Below are 18,103 nucleotides of genomic sequence, written 5' to 3'. Positions count from 1 at the left end.
CAATTGCTTGGTAACGCAAATTGCTAATCAGCCAATCACATGGCAGCAACTGCAATTGGGCATCTAGACGTGGTAAAAACGACTTGTAGAAGTTCAAACCGAGCATCAGAATGGGGAAGAAAGGAGATTTAAGTGCCATGGATTTTGTTGGGCTGGTCTGAGTATTTCAAAAACTGCTGATCTACTAGGATTTTCACGCACAACCATCTCTGGACTTTACAGAGAATGGCCCCAAAAAGAGAAAATATCCAGTGAGCAGCAGTTGTGTGGAGGAAAATGCCTTGTTGATGTCAGGGGAGAATGCGCAGATGGTTCGAGATGATAGAAAGGCAACAGTAACTCAACCACTCGTTACTACCAAGGTAGGCAGAATATCATCTCTTAACACATTGAACCTTGAAGTAGATGGGCTACAGCAGCAGAATACCACACCGGGTGCCACTCCTGTCTGCTAAGAACAGGAAACTGAGGCTACAATTCACACAGGCTCACCAAAATTGGAGAACAGAAGATGGAAAAACGTTGCCTGGTCTGATGAGACTTGATGTCAGATGGTAGGGTTGGAATTTGGTGTAAACAACATAAAAGCATGGATCCATCCTCCCTTGTATTAATGGTTCAGGCTGATGGTTGGTTGGGGGGGGGTTAGTTTCTTGGCACACTTTGGGCCCCTTAGTACCAATTGAGCACTGTTTAAACCTCATAGCTTACCTCAGTATTGTTGACTACAGTGTACCCAACTTCTGATGGCTCCTTCCAGCAGGATAATGCACCAAAGCTCAAATGATCTCACCCCTGGTTTCTTGAACATGACAATGAGTTCACTGTACTCCAATGGCCTCCACAGTCACCAGATCTCAATCCAAAAGAGCACTTTTGGGATGTGGTGGAGCGGGACATTCGCATCATGAATATGCAACTGCGTGATGCTATCATGTCAATATGGACCAGGATATGTAGTGTAAGTCAGTGAGCAGTATGTAATGAATTCTGTGGGTAGAGCTGGGTAACACACAGATTGTGGGAGTGGGTGATACAGGGATTTCTGTGGGTGGAAATTGGGGACACACGGCTTTTTGCGGGTGGAGATGAGTGAAATAAACAAGATGTATAGGGGGAAAAAAAAAAAATAGTATTTCTAGTTGATATGCCTTTTCATGCAGTAAGTTTTTTTTTTTTCCTTTTTACTTCATGAAAATGCACAAATGTGAAAAGGCATTTAACCCTTTCACTGCATTAATCTGTATTCATGTATAAATGGCCAGGGGCGTCTTTTTAATTTTGATTGGACCCTGGGCAAACATTTTCTTGGGTTCCCGTCCACTCTTAAACATATAACAAATACCAGGAAGACTCAAATTCAGTAAACTGCAGCAGATCAGGCTGTGATTGGTTGTCAGAGATTACAGCATATCATTACCACTCACTGACTGGTTGCTAGACATTACTGCTCACTGATTAACCACTTAAGACCCGGACCTTTATGCAGGTAAAGGACCTGGCCAGTTTTTGCGATTCGGCACTGCGTTGCTTTAACTGACAATTGCGCGGTCGTGCGACGTGGCTCCCAAACAAAATTGGCATCCTTTTTTTCAGACAAATAGCTTTCTTTTGGTGGTATTTGATCACCTCCTGCGGCCTTTATTTTTTGCGCTATAAACAAAAATAGATGACAATTTAAAAAAAAATCGCAATAAGCATTTATCGATTGGTTTGCGCAAAATTGATAGTGTTTACAAAATAGGAGATAGTTTTATTGCATTTTTATTATTTTTTTTCTTACTACTAATGGCGGCGATAAGCGATTTTTTTTTTTTCCGTGACTGCAACATAATGGCGGACACTTCGGACAATTGACACATTTTTGGGACCATTGTCATTTTCACAGCAAAAAATTCTATAAAAATGCATTATTTACTGTGAAAATGACAATTGCAGTTTGGGAGTTAACCACTAGGGGGCGCTGTAGGGGTTATGTGTGACCTCATATGTTTTTCTAACTGTAGGGGGCGGGGCTGGACATGTGACATCATTGATGGCGTTTCCCTATATCAGGGAACACACAATCAATGAAGCTGCCACTGTGAAGAACGGGGAAGCTGTGTTTACACACAGCTCTCCCCTGTCTTCAGCTCCGGAAAACCGATCGCAGGACTCCAGCGGCGATCGGGTCCGCGGGTCCCACGGCCACGGAGCTTTGGACCGGGTTGCGGGCGACCCACGGCTGGGCAATTAGAGGACGTACAGGCCATTCTGCCGACGTATATCTGCAGGAGGCGGTCCTTAAGTGGTTAATGATAAGCAGTAACCTATAGAGTTGAAGTTGATTACAAGTTCCCTGGGGGTGGTAATCAAACACCTTAAGTAAAAAAAAAAAAAAAAAAGTACCAATTCCATACCAGACCCTTCAGGCCTGATTTATAGGGGAACCCCACGCCCCAAAAAAATAAAAATGGCGTGGGGTTCCCCCCAAAAATCCATACCAGACCCTTATCAGAGCAGGCCCCAGGAAAAGAGGGGGGGCGGGAGCGCGCACCTGCCCCCCCTCCTGAAGCCTTCCAGGCCACATGCCCTCAACACAGGGAGGATGCTTTGGGGTCTGGATCCCAAAGCACCATGTCCCCATGTTGATGGGGACACGGGCCTCATCCCCACAATCCTTGCCCGGTGGTTGTGAGGGTCTGCGGACGGGGGGGCTTATCGGAATCTGGAAGCCCCCTACATTGTACCCCTACAAGTTCACAAAAAGTGTGTATTTTTAAAAGTCCTTTATTAAAAGAAAAAATTCCAGCGATGTAATCCATTCTCGAGTGGAGGATACAGAGAAAAAAACACTGCCACGATCCTGCCTCCATGGGAGGTACCCGCCAAATGACGCTTTCCCACCATGACAGCTCTTCAATAGCTGAGGGCGGGGCCACCCATCCTTTGCGCAGGTGACACCGCCCCCCCTGAGGTAACAAAGAAACGCCATGAGGTTACCCAGTGACATGTACAGGTGACCCCGCACCCCTTTGACGGAACAGGAAAATGCTGTAGGGTTACCCAGTGACATGTACGGGTAACCCCGCCCCCCTCTGGCGCAACGCATTGGTGGCCATCCCTTTAGAGCGCATGTGCTGATGACATCATTGGAGATATTTACAGTACCTATAGTATGCCTAGAATAAGTCTTACCTATAGATACAAAGAATACTGTAAGGTTTACTTCCTCTTTAAGTGCCCCCATCCCTCTGTGCTCGCGCACAGAACTGAACGGATAGTTAGAACGTGCACGCATATGTAAAACTGTGTCCGCACCACTTGAGGTTTCGCCGCAAACATAGTGAGTGCAATAATTCTAGCGCTAGACCTCTTCTAACTCTAAACTGGTAACCTGTAAAGAAAAAAATAATAATTTAGGGAGTTTTTTTAAGTATCGTAATTCATCACCATTCCAAGAGCGTGTGCAATTTTAAATTGTGGCCTTTTATTATTTATTTACTCTGAGTAACACCTTTTATATTTTACAAAAAAATTGGAGTAAATATGGTGTTCTTTATTCATTAAAGTGTATTTGCCCTATATTTTTTCCAAGATCTCTCATCTTGGGTAGACGTCACATGACGTCCTGGGCTTCCCGGCCGTCTAGGGGGGGGCGCGCGCGCGGTATTGTTCGGAACCCGTTGCGCGTCCCCGGCGGCCACGATGTCAGCCAGGCACACGCGATTGCCCGCAATCACGGCAGGACTGGATGTGTGTGTGTAAACACACATCCACATGCTGTCAGAGGTGAGACAGATGTGTGTTCCCAGTACAGAGGAACACACATCGGTCTCCTCCCCTTGTGAGTCCCCTACAGTTAGAATCACACACTAGGGAACATATTAACCCCTTCAGCGCCCCCTAGTGTTAACCCCTTCCCTGACCGTCACATTTATGCAGTAATCAGTGCAGTTTTATAGCACTAATTGCTGTATAAATGTGAATGGTCCCAAAAATGTGTCAAGTCTCCGATATGTCCGTTGCAATGTCACGGTCACAAAAAAAAAAAAAAAAATGCAATAAATCTATCCCCTATTTTGTAGACGCTATAACTTTTGCGTAAACCAATCAATATACGCTTATTGTGATTTTTTTTTACCAAAAATATGTAGAATACGTATCGGCCTAAACGGAGGAAAACATTTGTTGCGGATATTTATTATAGCAAAAAGTAAAAAATATTACATTTGATCAAAATTGTCACTATTTTTGTTTATAGCGCAAAAAATAAAAACCGCAGAGGCGATCAAATACCACCAAAAGAAAGCTCTATTTGTGGGAAAAAAAGGACACCAAATTTTGTTTTGAAGCCAGGTCGTACGACCGCGCAATTGTCAGTTAAAGTGGCGCTGCAGAATTGCAAAAAGTGCTCTGGTAAGAAAGGGGGTAAATTCTTCCGGGGCTGAAGTGGTTAAAAATCGCTGCGCAAATACCATGTGACATAATTTTTTTTTTAACAACTAGCATTTTTACCTCTAGGGTCTTTGCTAAAATAGATATATTTTATGTTTGGGGGTTCTAAATAATTTTCTAGCAAAAAATAAGGATTTTAACTTGTAAACCAAAAGTGTCAGAAGACCTGGTCTTAAAGTAAACGACTCCTGGCTTTTAGATCACAGTAAACATCATAACTCTGCAAAAAAAGACATGAACTGTGTTGATGGCCTAAGACTGCTCTCAAAAAAAAAGTTTAAATCACTCTCTCCATATGTACTGTGTTACCATGATATGTGAAATAAAGTGTAAAAGGTGAGCAAAAAGAACCTGGTTGGAATACCCAGGTCCTACTAAATATAAAAGAAAACAAACCGTCATACCAGATAGTACAAAAATCAGTCTATATTTTTTTTCTCTCTTGAGTTTCTGTACAAAAAAGTAACAAAACATGGGAAATGTACAAGGATCTGAAGGGTTATTTTAAGTATTTACAATATTATATGCCTAAAAGACGCTTGGCATCTTCACTCTGCGCCATTAGGGCTTCGCTGGCATACTTTTGCAGGAGTTCCATTTTCTTTCGTCGGATCAAAGCTTCCTCAATCTAAAAAAAACAAACAAGGGGGATCAATGTAAAAGACTCAATACAAATCTCCATTCGCTACGGATTGTTACAAGAATTAAAAAAAAACATAACTAGAAATAACATTTGGAAATACAACTTAAACAAGATTTAGACACAGCATACACATTCATTGTATAACAATAGCATTGTAATAACAAACAAGTTATTTTTGATATTCCAATATAAGCTTACCCCTTTCATGTTGCAAGTGCTGCCTGTCTGCTGGTCATTTCTTTCCACAACTTCCTGGATTCCCTGCATGCTTGGTAGCTTCTCCTCTGTTCATTCCTTTGGTTTACTAATTTCTAAGGACCCTATATCTCAGGGTACCTTGCTGCCATGTCATCTTGCAGCAAGGATTCCTGTACTGACTGCCTCCCAAAACTTCTCTCTGCCCCTCTGTAGTTCAGGCAGCAGGCTCTGTGTATGTGTGACACAAGCCATGAATATTCACAGGACAGTAACTATGTCACAGGATTCTTCAAACCTCCCAAAACTTCTCCTCTTAGAGCCTTTGTAGATCAGAAGGCAGGTTCTGTGAATTCTGTGACACAGCAGTGCCTACTCATAGGGCATAGTGAATATGTGTCAGAATTCTAGGTAGTAAATGTGTGCAGATTTTTTTCAATAAGATTAGGCTAGAAATGGTTGAATTACAATGTGAGGATGAATATATGATTTTACATTTTAGGATTTAGACTTTATTCACATGCCCTATGAGATCTGAACAGTGGATTCTTGTAGCAGGAATCACAGGAGGTTGTGGACAGCTGTCCGCCACTGATCACATGTGGCCACGCACATCCAGCGGTTACCTGTGGCCAGGGACTCAGTCATCTATACATATAATAAATGCTTTTAACCCCTTTCTCTATATAAAGAGGGAATGATCAGCAATCAGTTGTGCACAGGTTTTTCAACATGGTAAAAGTTCACTGTAAGCGATAGCAAGCACTTGCAAATAGGGTTGCACCAATACCACTTTAAGACCAAGTACCAATACCTTTTTTCTCGCCGATATCAATTACCAATCCTTTTTTTTAATGTCATGTGACAGTGGCACTAATATGCAGCACTGATGAGGCATTTACTGTGTCAGGCATTTTATTTTTTTTACAATTAAATTCTTTACAAATTATATATACCGTATATCAAATACTCAAATTTTTTTGTGCTGAAAATGCCCCCTCGGCTTATACTCGAGTCACCTTTTTGCACCTGATCTCCCAGAATTTAGGCACACATGTAGCCCCACTCTTCCTCTACAAGTGTGCAAAGTTTGTTGTCCGAGGGACCTACGGCTGGGGAGCAGCGATTTTTCAAAGCTGTGCACCCCTTCCATAGACTCCCATGTTAAACTAATTTCTCTGGTGAGTTTGGGGACCGAGTACCGGCCGGTCCTAGACAAGTGTGCAAAGTTTGTTGTCTGGGGGGGACCTAGGGCTGGGGAGCACCGAATTTTCAAAGCCAAGCACTTCTTCCATAGACTCCCATGTTAAGCGTCAGTCTAGTCATGGGGACAGTGAGGCATGGGCACATGGACAAAGTGAGGCGTTGGCGGGGGGGGGGGTAATGGATGGCGTCTGTGTTTTTTCTTATTATTTTTACTTTTAAATATTTAATACGTTTCCTTTTTTTATATCAACCCTGTTGGGGGGGACTTTGGTGAGTTGTCTGTGGTCTAAACAGACCTCTGACATCTCCACTTTGAGACAGGGAAAGGTGACCGAGGACACCAATTTTCCAATCCCTTTCTCTGCAGCCTCAGTTGCACTGAAGATGAATGGACATTAGATAGTGACTCTGTCCATACATATATACCGGCTACTTCCTCCGCTCTCTATCCTGACCGATATGGGACAGGGGAGAGCGGAGAAGCACAAAAGGGGCCAGAGGAGCGCACGGGGGAGGACATGGGGGGAACTGGAGCAGAACACGGAGGGGGACAGGACTGGCGCACGCGGAGAACACACACAGAGGAGGACATGGAGGGGAGACTGGACGAGGATACAGGAAAAAGTCAAGGATGATCGGTGTGGCGGTGGGGGGAGTTACAATCACCAATCTCCCTGTGTGGTTTTCAATAAAGCCGAGGGGAATTGGAGACGCGGCTGTCAGATGCTTTATTGAAAACCACACAGGGAGATCAGTTATTTTAAATCCCCCACCGCCGCACATATCGTCCTGATGCAAATGCTCGGTATGGGCACTGATTACAGACATTACAGTCACATTACAATTTGGTACAAGAGGAATTAGAGGGGCCTGCTCATTAGAGCTTACAATATGGAGGTACTACTAGTATTGGTATAACCTTACTTGCAACATTTAAAAATGCACACTGCTCTGCTGTTAATCCCCATATGGCCAAATCATAGTTACATAATGAGTACGGTTGAATAAAGACACCAATATATCCAGTTAAAAACCTACGTGAGTATGTGTGTTCATGTCGATAATCATTTCCCATATCCCTGTATATTGTGTTCACTAAGATGCTCATCCAAGAGTTCTTTAAAACTATCAATGCTTCCTGCTGACACCACTGATTGTTGAAGGGAGTTCCACATCCTTGCCATCCTGACAGTGAAAAACCCCTACGCAGCTTAAGGTTAAACCGCTTCTCCTCTATTTTAATTATGTGGCCTGGACCCTATAGAGGTTGCACAGGCAGTCCAGCTCCTCCATGATGGCCCATCAATACATGTCATTGCCAGAAGGTTTGCTGCATCTCCCAGAGCATGGAGGAGATTCCAGGAGACAGCCAGTTACTCTAGGATAGCTTGATAGGGCCATATAAGGTCTTTAACGCATCAGCTCTTTTGTGCAAGGAGAAACAGAATGAGCACTGCCAGAGCCCTACAAAATTACCTCCAGCAGGCCACCGGTGTAAATTTCTGACCAAAGAATCAGAAAAAGACTTCATGAGGATGGCTGACGTCCTCTAGTGGGCCCCATGCTCACTCCTGGGCACTGTGGCGCTCGATTGGCATTTGCCATTAAACACCAGTATTGGCAGGTCCGCAGAATACTGGTGGAGAACCGCACTCTGCATGTAATGTGCCCTGAACCCTGAATGTAATGTACCTGAACCCTGCCCTCTGCATGTAATGTACCTGAACCCTACCCTTCTAACCCCCTGTACTGTGCCCTCCATGTGTTGCACCCTCATTCCCTCCACCAGCTTTCACCCATGTCTCCCCCATAACCCTCCCATCCCAGCCATCTTCCCCCAGCAATACATACTGTGAAAGCTAGAATGTGTATACAGCGAGAGGACCTGGCATGTTTCCTTTATCTTTAATGTTCTTTGAGTAATTGACCTAAAAGGATCACCAGGATTCCCTGGCAAATAGCAGTTTCAGATGATGGTCAGGATACGCAGCCTACTTATTTCCCTGAGTGCATGTAGATTCACATCACCCATCTAGCAATTACAATGAAAATGTACCATCTCTGTTGGATACTTCATTCATGTGAAAGAGGGACTTCAGTAATTTTTGTGCTTATTATACGTCAGCCGCTACAAAAAGTGAAGCTGCGGACTTTAAAACACACAGGATATAGCGATGTGGTCATCTGAACCGTCTCTTCTCTCCCTCTCCTCTCCCCGACATTACAACTGTGGGCACCCAGCTGTGATAGCTTTTGACTTCACAGCCGGGTGCGTGCTGTGCCTGCTGAATGGTCCGACAGTGTTCTGGGATCTGTGACGTATGCCCCGAAGAGACGGAGAGGAGAACTATGCGATCCGAGTGAAAGTGGGAGCAGTTACCTGTCAAAACTAGCTAACTGCTTCGCCCCCCAAAATAATTATATACTGGATGTGGCAGAGGGAGGCGTTCTTAAAGCGTAATTTTCTCTTTTGGGTGGAGCTACACTTTAAACAGTACTACCACGTCTCCTTCTACAGCCTCCATCCATACTGTATGTTTGTGTGTATAGAACAGATTAGGAATCTCATTACTGGAGACAATAAAGATGCATTAGTAATCAGTGTATTATGCTCATCCATAACAGATCTACTGATTTGGGTGAAATTACCTTGTATGATAAACTCAGTACATAAAAGTACAGCTTACCTCTTTCTGAGATGGTACTGGCACATGAGCAATAAACTTCTGCTGTCCTTCCTCCCCTTCATTTTCAGGGTCGCTGTCTTCTCCAGACTTAGGAAAACAACAAAACACAATGATCAAATTGGTGAACAATAGATAAGCATTTCAAACTTGTGATTTAAAGGCACTATGCTAGAAATCTCCATCTTGTCTCTAGCAATCTCTAGGGGGGTGCATATTATTGTGATGTTAAACTTGTCCTGCAAATAGCAGTATGGAGAGAGTGAGGGTACAGTAATCAGTTCATTAATATGCTCATCCATAACAGATCCAGGGTGGCAGTCTTCTCCAGATTTAGAAAAACAACACAATAAACAAATTAGTAAACAGTACGTAAGCCAGTGGCGGCCGCTCTATTAGGGGCACCGCCCCCCTAATTCATGCGCCCGGCCCCTAATCAATGTGCAGGGAGCTGTATGCATGGATTTCAATGTTTTTCTTTTTTTTCTGAGCACATAATTAGAGCCTGAGGCTCCAACTGGCTTTAAAAAAAAGGGTGGGCTCGGGGGGGAAGAGAACTGCGCCCTGAGCCCACCCGGTTGTGTGACGATAGCAAATTAATATTTTCTATTGTCTTCCTGCATCACCTCCTGGCCAATCGAGAAGCGGGTCTTAAGACCAGATTGGCCAAGAGGACAAGCGACCGTATTTGCCACCGAGGAGGAGACGCAAGGGGAAGCTGCCCGAGACCCAATTCAGCATTTTCAAAATCAACATGTCCATTTGTCTTATGACATGTTCTGGCCTGGTCATATTTTACTTTTTTAAAGGATTTATATAGCGCCAACAGTTTACGCAGTGCTTTACAACTTGAGGGTAGACAGTACAAATACAATACACTTTAATACAGTAGGAATCAGAGGGCCCTTCTCCTTAGAGCTTACAATCCAAGAGGGAAGATCAAGAGAGACACAAGAGGTAATAACTGTGGGGGATGTGCTGATGGAGAAAATAAATGTACAGTTGTTAGTTGGGGGCCAGATAGGCTTCTCTGAAGAGATGAGGCTTCAGGGATTGTCTGAAAGTAGACAAAGTAGGAAAAGTCGGACAGATTGGGGTACAGCATTCCATAGGATGGGAGAGGCTCTAGAGAAGTCCTGAAGGCAAGCATGGGGTGAGGTGACAAGAGAGTTAGAGAACAGGAAGTCTTGGGAGGAGTGAAGAGAACGATTAGGTTGGTATTTTGAGACTAGGTTAGTGATGTACCTGGGGGCCAGGTTGTGGATGTTTTTGTAAGGTATGGTTAGTATCTTGAATTAAATTTGTAGGTTGAGTGGCAGCTAATGGATGGATTGTATCATAAGCTTCATTTGTCAACTGACCCTTTATCATGCTCACAACTTGTGGACCACCCGTTCATTCAAATTACAATGCTCTAGCGAAAAGCCAAAACTGCCCACCTGTCACAGATAGGTATCATTCTGATTACAGTAAGTATTGCAAAATACAGTGTACACACTCCAAGCACAAAGAGAAAAACCCTTATGGAGGTTGGCCATAGATGGGCAGATGTCGACTTTTTCATACCACACCTGAGACCTGCAGCAATCTTTTTTCTGACAGCATAGAATTCAGATGCAGTCATCTTTGTGTATTCAAGCAGCCACACGTGTCTCAGTTGTATGAATACAACAGCCGACAGCAGAGACTCCTCTATTTATTATACAACAGAAGCCTACAGTGCCTTGCAAAAGTATTCACCCCCTTGGCTTTTTACCTATTTTGTTACATTACAGCATTTAGGACCGGGCAAGGAGGGCATTAATCAGAGAGGCAGCACAGAGACCTAAGGAAACCCTGGAGGAGCTTCAGAGATCCACAGCAGAGACTGGAGTATCTGTACATAGGACGACAATAAGCCATACGCTGCATAGAGTTGGGCTTTATGGCAGAGTGGCTAGAAGAAAGCCATTCCTTTTCAGCAAAAAAACAAAATGGCACGTTTTGTGTGGACTCCCATCATGCTTGTTCGACAGAAGCTGGGTATGGAGCTGTATACATGAGCCGAAAGTTGGCCAGTAACTGCCAAACCGACTGTTTTCGGGCCCATGTGTACCTAGCTGTAAGCTTGAGATTGCGTTTTAATCTGCTACAGATCACTATGCTTCCCCTTATCTTTGTTATCCTATCCCCTACATCCCTATTCCTTTTTTTCCCCCCACCTTCCATTTATGTTGTTGGGTCCAGTTCTGTGAAGAATATAGAAAATATTGGTTTTCCAGAGCAATCTTATTTTTATAAAAACAAAACATGCCTATACTTGACTGCTCTGTGCAAAACCACCCTAATCCACCTATTCTGGGTTCCCCTGCTCCAGGCCCCTCCTACTCAATTGCCCCCACGGAAAGCCGCTTTCCTTGGGGGGGGGGGGAAGATAAAAGACCTGTGCGCAGCAGCCCCCCCTAACACTTACCCGAGCCTCATCTCTAACCAAATATGTTGCACGAGAGCCTCAGCTGTACGGGACTTTCCCTCCTGACTGGCTGAGACACAGCAGCTGGCGCCATTGGCTCCCGCTGCTGTCAAAGTCAGTCAGCCAATGAGAGACAGGTGGCATGGCCGAGCCATGGCTCAGTGTCTGAACACACAGAGCAGTGGCTCGGCTCGAGTGCCCCCATAGCAAGCTGCTTGCTGTGGGGGCACTCGACAGGGGCCAGGAGCACCGGCAAGGGACTTGAGATCTGGGCTGCACTATGCAAAACCATGGCACAGAGCAGGCAAGTATAACATATTTGTTTTTCTTAAACAAAAAACATGACTTTAATATCACTTTAAAAAAGTCAAAGTACCCCAAACCTACCATCATCTGTCAAGATAAAAAAAAAGACACTTAACTGAACAAAGCATTTTACCTCATCCGCTGTCACTGCATAGATATTGACTTCTTCCTCTTCTTCGTTTTTATCACCAGATGCAAGGCGTGCTTCCTTCTCCGCTTTCCATTTTTCTATGGCCTCTGCAACGGCTAAAAAAAAAAGTAACAGGTTTTTAAGCAAAAGCATTTTTTGTATACAAAGAATATGTACTAGAAAGATCAACCTAGTTTTCTTAAAATGTTATAATATTGCTAACAAACTAATTGGGTTGACTTTATTTTTTCCCTTCACACAGCCATAAGAAAAAAGAAAAATAAATTCTATTTCTAGGGGTATTTGGACAATAGAGCATGAATGAGAAATGAAGTAGAGAAAGTAAGCCTCTCCCCCTCCCTGCAGTCTTCAAGGACACAGGTCTCAGAAGACTGCAAGACCATTCACATTGCGAAGCCCGGCTCCAGCAGTCGGCACCCAGCTGTGAGGCCGCAAGTTGTCACAGCCAGGTGCCCACAGTTGAGATGCTGGGGACAGAGCAGCGAGGGAAGCAATGGCTCGGGTGAGCACATTGCTGCATCCTAGGACAGGCGAGTGTCTGTTTATTAAAAGTCAGCAGTTACAATTTTTCTAGCTGCTGACTTTTAACAAACACATAATTGACTGGAGCTCCTCAAGGAGCAGCCAGCTGTAGTTCATGGAGTGCTTACAAGTCTACCAAGATCCCCTTTTCTATAGGTACAGGATTTATGGCAGGATGACTTACCAACTAGTGTCTTAAATCTCTTGGACACAAATGGCAAGGTATTCAGGGGTAGTTTCAATTGCCACCCCATCAAAAGGAGCATAAAAAAAAACACCCAACTCTCTCAACTTCATTCTAGAGGTGCACCGAATGGAAATTTTGGTGCCGATAATGAAAATTCTGGATGCCATTAACCAAAAAAGACAGTTTAAAAAAAAAATATATACTTTTAAACATAATTGTATTATATTTGACTTTTTGATTTAATATCAGGGATTAAAATTAATTTTTTAGGGCTGCACTGAAATTTTGTCCGAAAACTGTGTTTTTGTTATTGCCAAAAGATTAAAAAATGGCAGATAATTGTGGCTGAATTGTCCGGGCCGCCACAGTAACAATGTCCCGCCTCCTGTGATAGACGGCACACTGATCCAATGGCGGGACATTGAATCAGTGCGATGTGATCACAGGAGGCAGGACATTGTTACTGCGGCCCGGACAATTCAAATCTAGCCCCCCGACACAGCAGGAGATTGCAGCTCTGATCCGGACACTGACAAGGCTGCATCTTCTGGGCACTGGTAGGCTGCATCTAACATGCACTGGCTATGGTTAGAGACTGCATTTTTCTTAAGCTTTTTTTTGCACTAAAGATGACAATAATGGGCAACAATAATTCCATATTAGTTTAAATTGATGATATTAATTAAAAAGTCGAATACAATTAGGTATATATAAAAACATAAATTTTTTAAAAAAATTTACAAGGTTTCGGTTCCAAAAATTTCCATTTGGTGCACCGCTAAAATTTGTTGTGGCCAAAACAAACATCAGTTAAAAACACTGCAACAAAAACGCACCTCCGCATTGAAAATGAAACAAGAACGCATCAATAAAGCACTAATTTTAAGTTTTTGAGTCACATGACCCATGACAAATTTTTAGTAAAATCACAGCAAAATAGTGTGCATTTTCAGGCACCATTATCAGCAAAATGCCGAAAACATCATTTTCGCACGGTATGTTTCGAATGCTGAAATTAGAGGCATCTTTACTTCATTCCCCAAACATTTGCACATAGATCATGTGATAAAGAAAGCATAACACCTTAATTTTGTAATGGCTGCAGCAGTGTGGTAGAACTAAGAATTAGGTCAATAACACAACACCACATAAGTCTGTATAAGGCCTCATGCACAATGAGCGTTTGCTCAGCTCCTCTAAATGCCTCTTCTCCTGGCAGGAGAAAAGCTTCTTAAAAAAATTCAGTAAGCGCCATGTTCTTCTCACATGTTTATACAGGTTGGTGCAGGTTTATTATTAAAATATTCTATTGGCCAGCATATTAAAGGGTCACTAAAGGAAATTTTTTTTTTTTTGCTGAAATGACTGTTTACAGGGTATAGAGACATAAAAGTTAACCGATTCCTTTTAAAAATAGATTAAATTCTATCATATAATGTGCCTCTAGTTTCACTTTCGGTTTTAAACTGGTTTCATGTTTATGTGAAGTAAAGAGACCCACAGAACAAAAACAAACAAATCCAGGGCAGTGTTTTGTTTTTAAAATGAATCTGATTGGTTCTGAGGAGTTTTAGACACACAGCTTGGACCACAGTGAGAAGCTCCCATGAGTTTTTTCATAAGGAGCCAGACAAGCAGGAAGTGTGGAGATCAGAGCAGAATTACAGCTACTTCAAAGCAAAAACGAACAATAAGGACATGAAACCAGTACTGCAGTAAGGTAAAGGAAGCTATTTAGCTAAAAAAAAAAAAAAATCCTTTAGTGATCCTTTAAGTTATTCTGGCCATTAGAATTAAAAAACGCGCCTAAACATGTCTAATGTTAACGCATGTTTTGGCTCTGCCCAAACGTGCTGGCGATTTTTATTTTATTTCAGCCTGTAAACGCATATGTGTGCATGGACACACAAATGCCTGAAAAGGTGAAGCCTTAGTTATAACAAGGCAGCATATGATTTAGGTTTCCTGAACCAATGCAATGCAAAAATGTATTATTTTTACTTGGGAGGTAACCTTTATTAATTCTTTTATTTTTTTTTACGTATTACCAAGATGATTTGATGCTTACATATCATGACCCATACAATTAGATACATAGGTGCTATTATACACTATGTGATATTACCGCTTCTCTCTTCTTCTTGTTCTAAAGGTACCAGCACACCATCATCTTCATCCCGGTACCCATAATACTCAGCATCAATTTCTTTCATCAGCTCAGCACGGTTTTTTCGAGGTGGGGGAGCAGCTACAAAAATAAAAAAATATTTTGAGATTTAAAGCACAGCACTATTGAGATCATTTAATCGTTTATAATAATACCATCAAGATTTATCTGCAGAAGAAATTCACACGTCAGAAATGACTTACGTTCTTTTTCAAACAGCTCACGCACTCCTGGCAGATCTTTGGCTGCTCCAAAATACTTGTAACCACGGTTTCCTGGGACCGCTTTCCCTTCATGGTCCAACATTTTGGGACCTATACGCTGAAATCGCAGAGAGGGGACAGTTTATGGCTTTTCTAGCACAGGAGTAAGGACCACTTAAATGTAATGAAAATGTATATGTGTTAAGCCAATGAAAGCATAAGGTACAAGATAATTTACACATAAAAAAATCTGAATTACTGCCCCAGCAGTTTATGTATGAGAGGAATTAGGCTCAGTTACAGGTAACAAAAAAAAGTAAGGAAGAAGGGACTGGATAAGTATGCATGTAAATAATAAATCCCCTTTAAAGAACCCATCAACCCGCAGCAGAACTTCATGCCATACCCACAAAACACATGTATAAATTCTGCAGAATACTCCAATGGACAAAACAAGACTTTACTTACTCCATAATCAGGACCCCCTAGTTCTTTAATGCGGATCTCCCAATGCCCCTTTTCTCGGATTAACTTATTTATTTCATCATTTAAATCTCGGATCCTAAACTCTCCAAGGCCAGCTGAAAGCAAAGACAAATTTAACAGTTAGACAAAAAGACAGCAATATTAAATACAGTAAATCTGAACTAGGGTATAATTCTATTACATTTGCAAAAAGAACAAGGATTAGAACCCCAAGGCCAGCCATGGGAAGTTTAGCAGGAACCGGCTGAGATTCGAACCATGTATGTTGAACCATGTATGGATGGGCAGGCTGAATGTGCCAAGTTGATAGATTACCTTGGGTACAACTAGCCTGACGGATTTTACATGGGATGATCACTAGCGGCTGGTATATAACAACTTCCCCGGCCTAGAGGATACAAAGGATCGGCAGGAGGGGTTCCCTTATCAAAACTGTGTTGATGGGGGAGGCAAGCAAATTCCTTTCAGAAATTCGCTCAGTGTATGGGCTGCTTAAGAGTTGACATTGGTGAAACCAGCTCCCCACTGTCAAAATACAAAGACTCTGTGGGGAAGATTCCCCCATCCACCTTGAATGTGTGGATGAAGCTGGTTGAACTAGAAATATGTCCCATGTATGGCCAGCCTAAAGCCAGCCATACACGGTTTGAATCTTGGCAGGTTCAGCAGGAACCAGTCGAGAATCAAACCATTAATGGGCAGGCTGAATGTACCAAGATGAACGATCTATCAACTTGGTTACAACCAGCATGCCCAATTTGCTTCCGATTATCACAAGCGGCTGCTACGGCTGTTGGCGATAATCACCTTCTCCCAGGCTTTCCCCTCCCGGGGCTGCAGGAAAGAAATTTGCAATGTCTATGGGCAGCTTAAGTTATTGCTGGTGTGAGAGATGACCTTTTGATCACTGAGCTGTTTTATCCATTAATCACCTTATATTGACAAAAGACTGGATGTTAATCTGCATTTAAGATTAAATAATTAAAATTAAGAAGCGACTCTGGAAAAAAAAGGTACAAGAAGGGAGGGGGACAAGCACCACTTAAGTGCATCTTTTTTAAAGAATAGCATGTGACCAAACACTACTTCACCTTCTTGACATCCCAGTGCAGGCCCCCAAATCCTATTACCATCCATGCCTGCCAGTCTCTTCTGGGATAAATGATGGCCTTAATAATTTTACCCAATTCTTGTGAACCTAGGCCATCATGGAGGTGTGTCCTCACACAGTCTGTGGTCAGAGCATCCCTGGACTGAGTGGTGCTCCCATCACTACATGAGGGCTACAAAATCAAGGTGGAAGGAACCACCAATAAAGAGGCGCAAGGTACCATGACATTACTGGACCAGCCTAAAGACTGCAGGGAAAAAGTTAGGTATGGGGTGTGTTTTGCACGGTCATTTTTTCTTTTAAAAAACAGATTGGCTTAAGATAGTTCTACATGTAAAGTACACAGCTGGCAAAAAAACAGTCTTTAAAAGGGCCAAACGTTTTACAAAAAAATAAATAATAATATATAAAAAAAAATCAAACCTTGACAATTACAATCCCAAAACATCTTTGGGGAAACAAGGAATGTATCCTCAGCAGTAAATGTAAATGATTCAGTTTAGGGACAGCTTTTAATCCTGCAAAGTTATTTTAGTGTCACTTTAGTTGTGGTTTTAACAAAACCAAAAACTTACCATTTTGAATCTGTGCTACTTTCTTTGAGATTTCCCCAATAATCTGTTTCAAAAGAGGTTAAAAAAAATGTAATTCAGTTTCAAGACAACTTTCATAAAAATCCCTATAGATGTTCATATTTTATTCCATGTACAGAATAAATGTGTTGGCAGAATAAATGACCAGAAATGCAAAACAAAACTCGATCTACATTGCTAACCTCTAAAAATAAAAGGGCCAGTTTCTCAAGCATTGAAGTCCAATATACACTTTTAAGGAAGCCCATACATTCAAATTATTTTTATTTTTTCATTCAACCAGCAGGTTGGACGATTTTGGATGGGGGGAATCCTCCCGCTGTGCTACTGTGTTCTGACAGCCCCGGCATACAGAATACAATGATCAGTGCTGCCAACTATAGATGGCGGCACTGATCGATCGGGAAAAACCCAACTGGCTGGTTGTACAGATATCAATCGGTAGATCAACTTCTGTACAGTTAGCCCATACATGGATTAAATGGTCTCTGCTGAACTGGCCGAATTTAGATCCATGCTTAACTATGCATTTTCTAAGAACTGAAAAAAAAACACACACACGCACACACACACACACACACACCAAAAAAAGATTAGCTTCTAAACTGACTGCACATAATAACCATATCACAGTAAAACAAACCCTTATGGAAAGTACAAAACTTTCTTTTAAACTTAGGAGCTGTGTGTGGCCAATAATCCTTAGCATTTTATACATTGCCTGGTATGCCATAGCAGCAAAAAAGCTCTACTTCCATGA

General features: G+C 42.4%; 1 protein-coding gene across 1 annotated transcript in view; it reads right to left on the bottom strand.

Moving 5' to 3' along the window:
• Nucleotides 1-4,843: 4,843 nt before the first annotated feature.
• The window catches only part of ISY1 (ISY1 splicing factor homolog), a 28,064-nt gene continuing 14,804 nt past the window's right edge, over nt 4,844-18,103 (bottom strand). Inside the window, exons 5-11 of the mRNA XM_040359350.1 lie at nt 17,326-17,368; nt 15,622-15,734; nt 15,154-15,271; nt 14,909-15,031; nt 12,057-12,169; nt 9,169-9,255; nt 4,844-5,065 (exon numbers count right to left, since the gene is read on the bottom strand). Coding sequence (XP_040215284.1) covers nt 4,958-5,065; nt 9,169-9,255; nt 12,057-12,169; nt 14,909-15,031; nt 15,154-15,271; nt 15,622-15,734; nt 17,326-17,368 — 705 coding nt within the window. The 3' untranslated portion in view covers nt 4,844-4,957. The remainder of the gene's footprint in view (nt 5,066-9,168; nt 9,256-12,056; nt 12,170-14,908; nt 15,032-15,153; nt 15,272-15,621; nt 15,735-17,325; nt 17,369-18,103) is intronic.

This window comes from Rana temporaria, chromosome 7 (assembly GCF_905171775.1).
Source record: "Rana temporaria chromosome 7, aRanTem1.1, whole genome shotgun sequence".
In the NCBI taxonomy this organism is placed as follows: Eukaryota; Metazoa; Chordata; class Amphibia; order Anura; family Ranidae; genus Rana; species Rana temporaria.
This window is presented reverse-complemented; position numbering and strand designations above follow the sequence as displayed.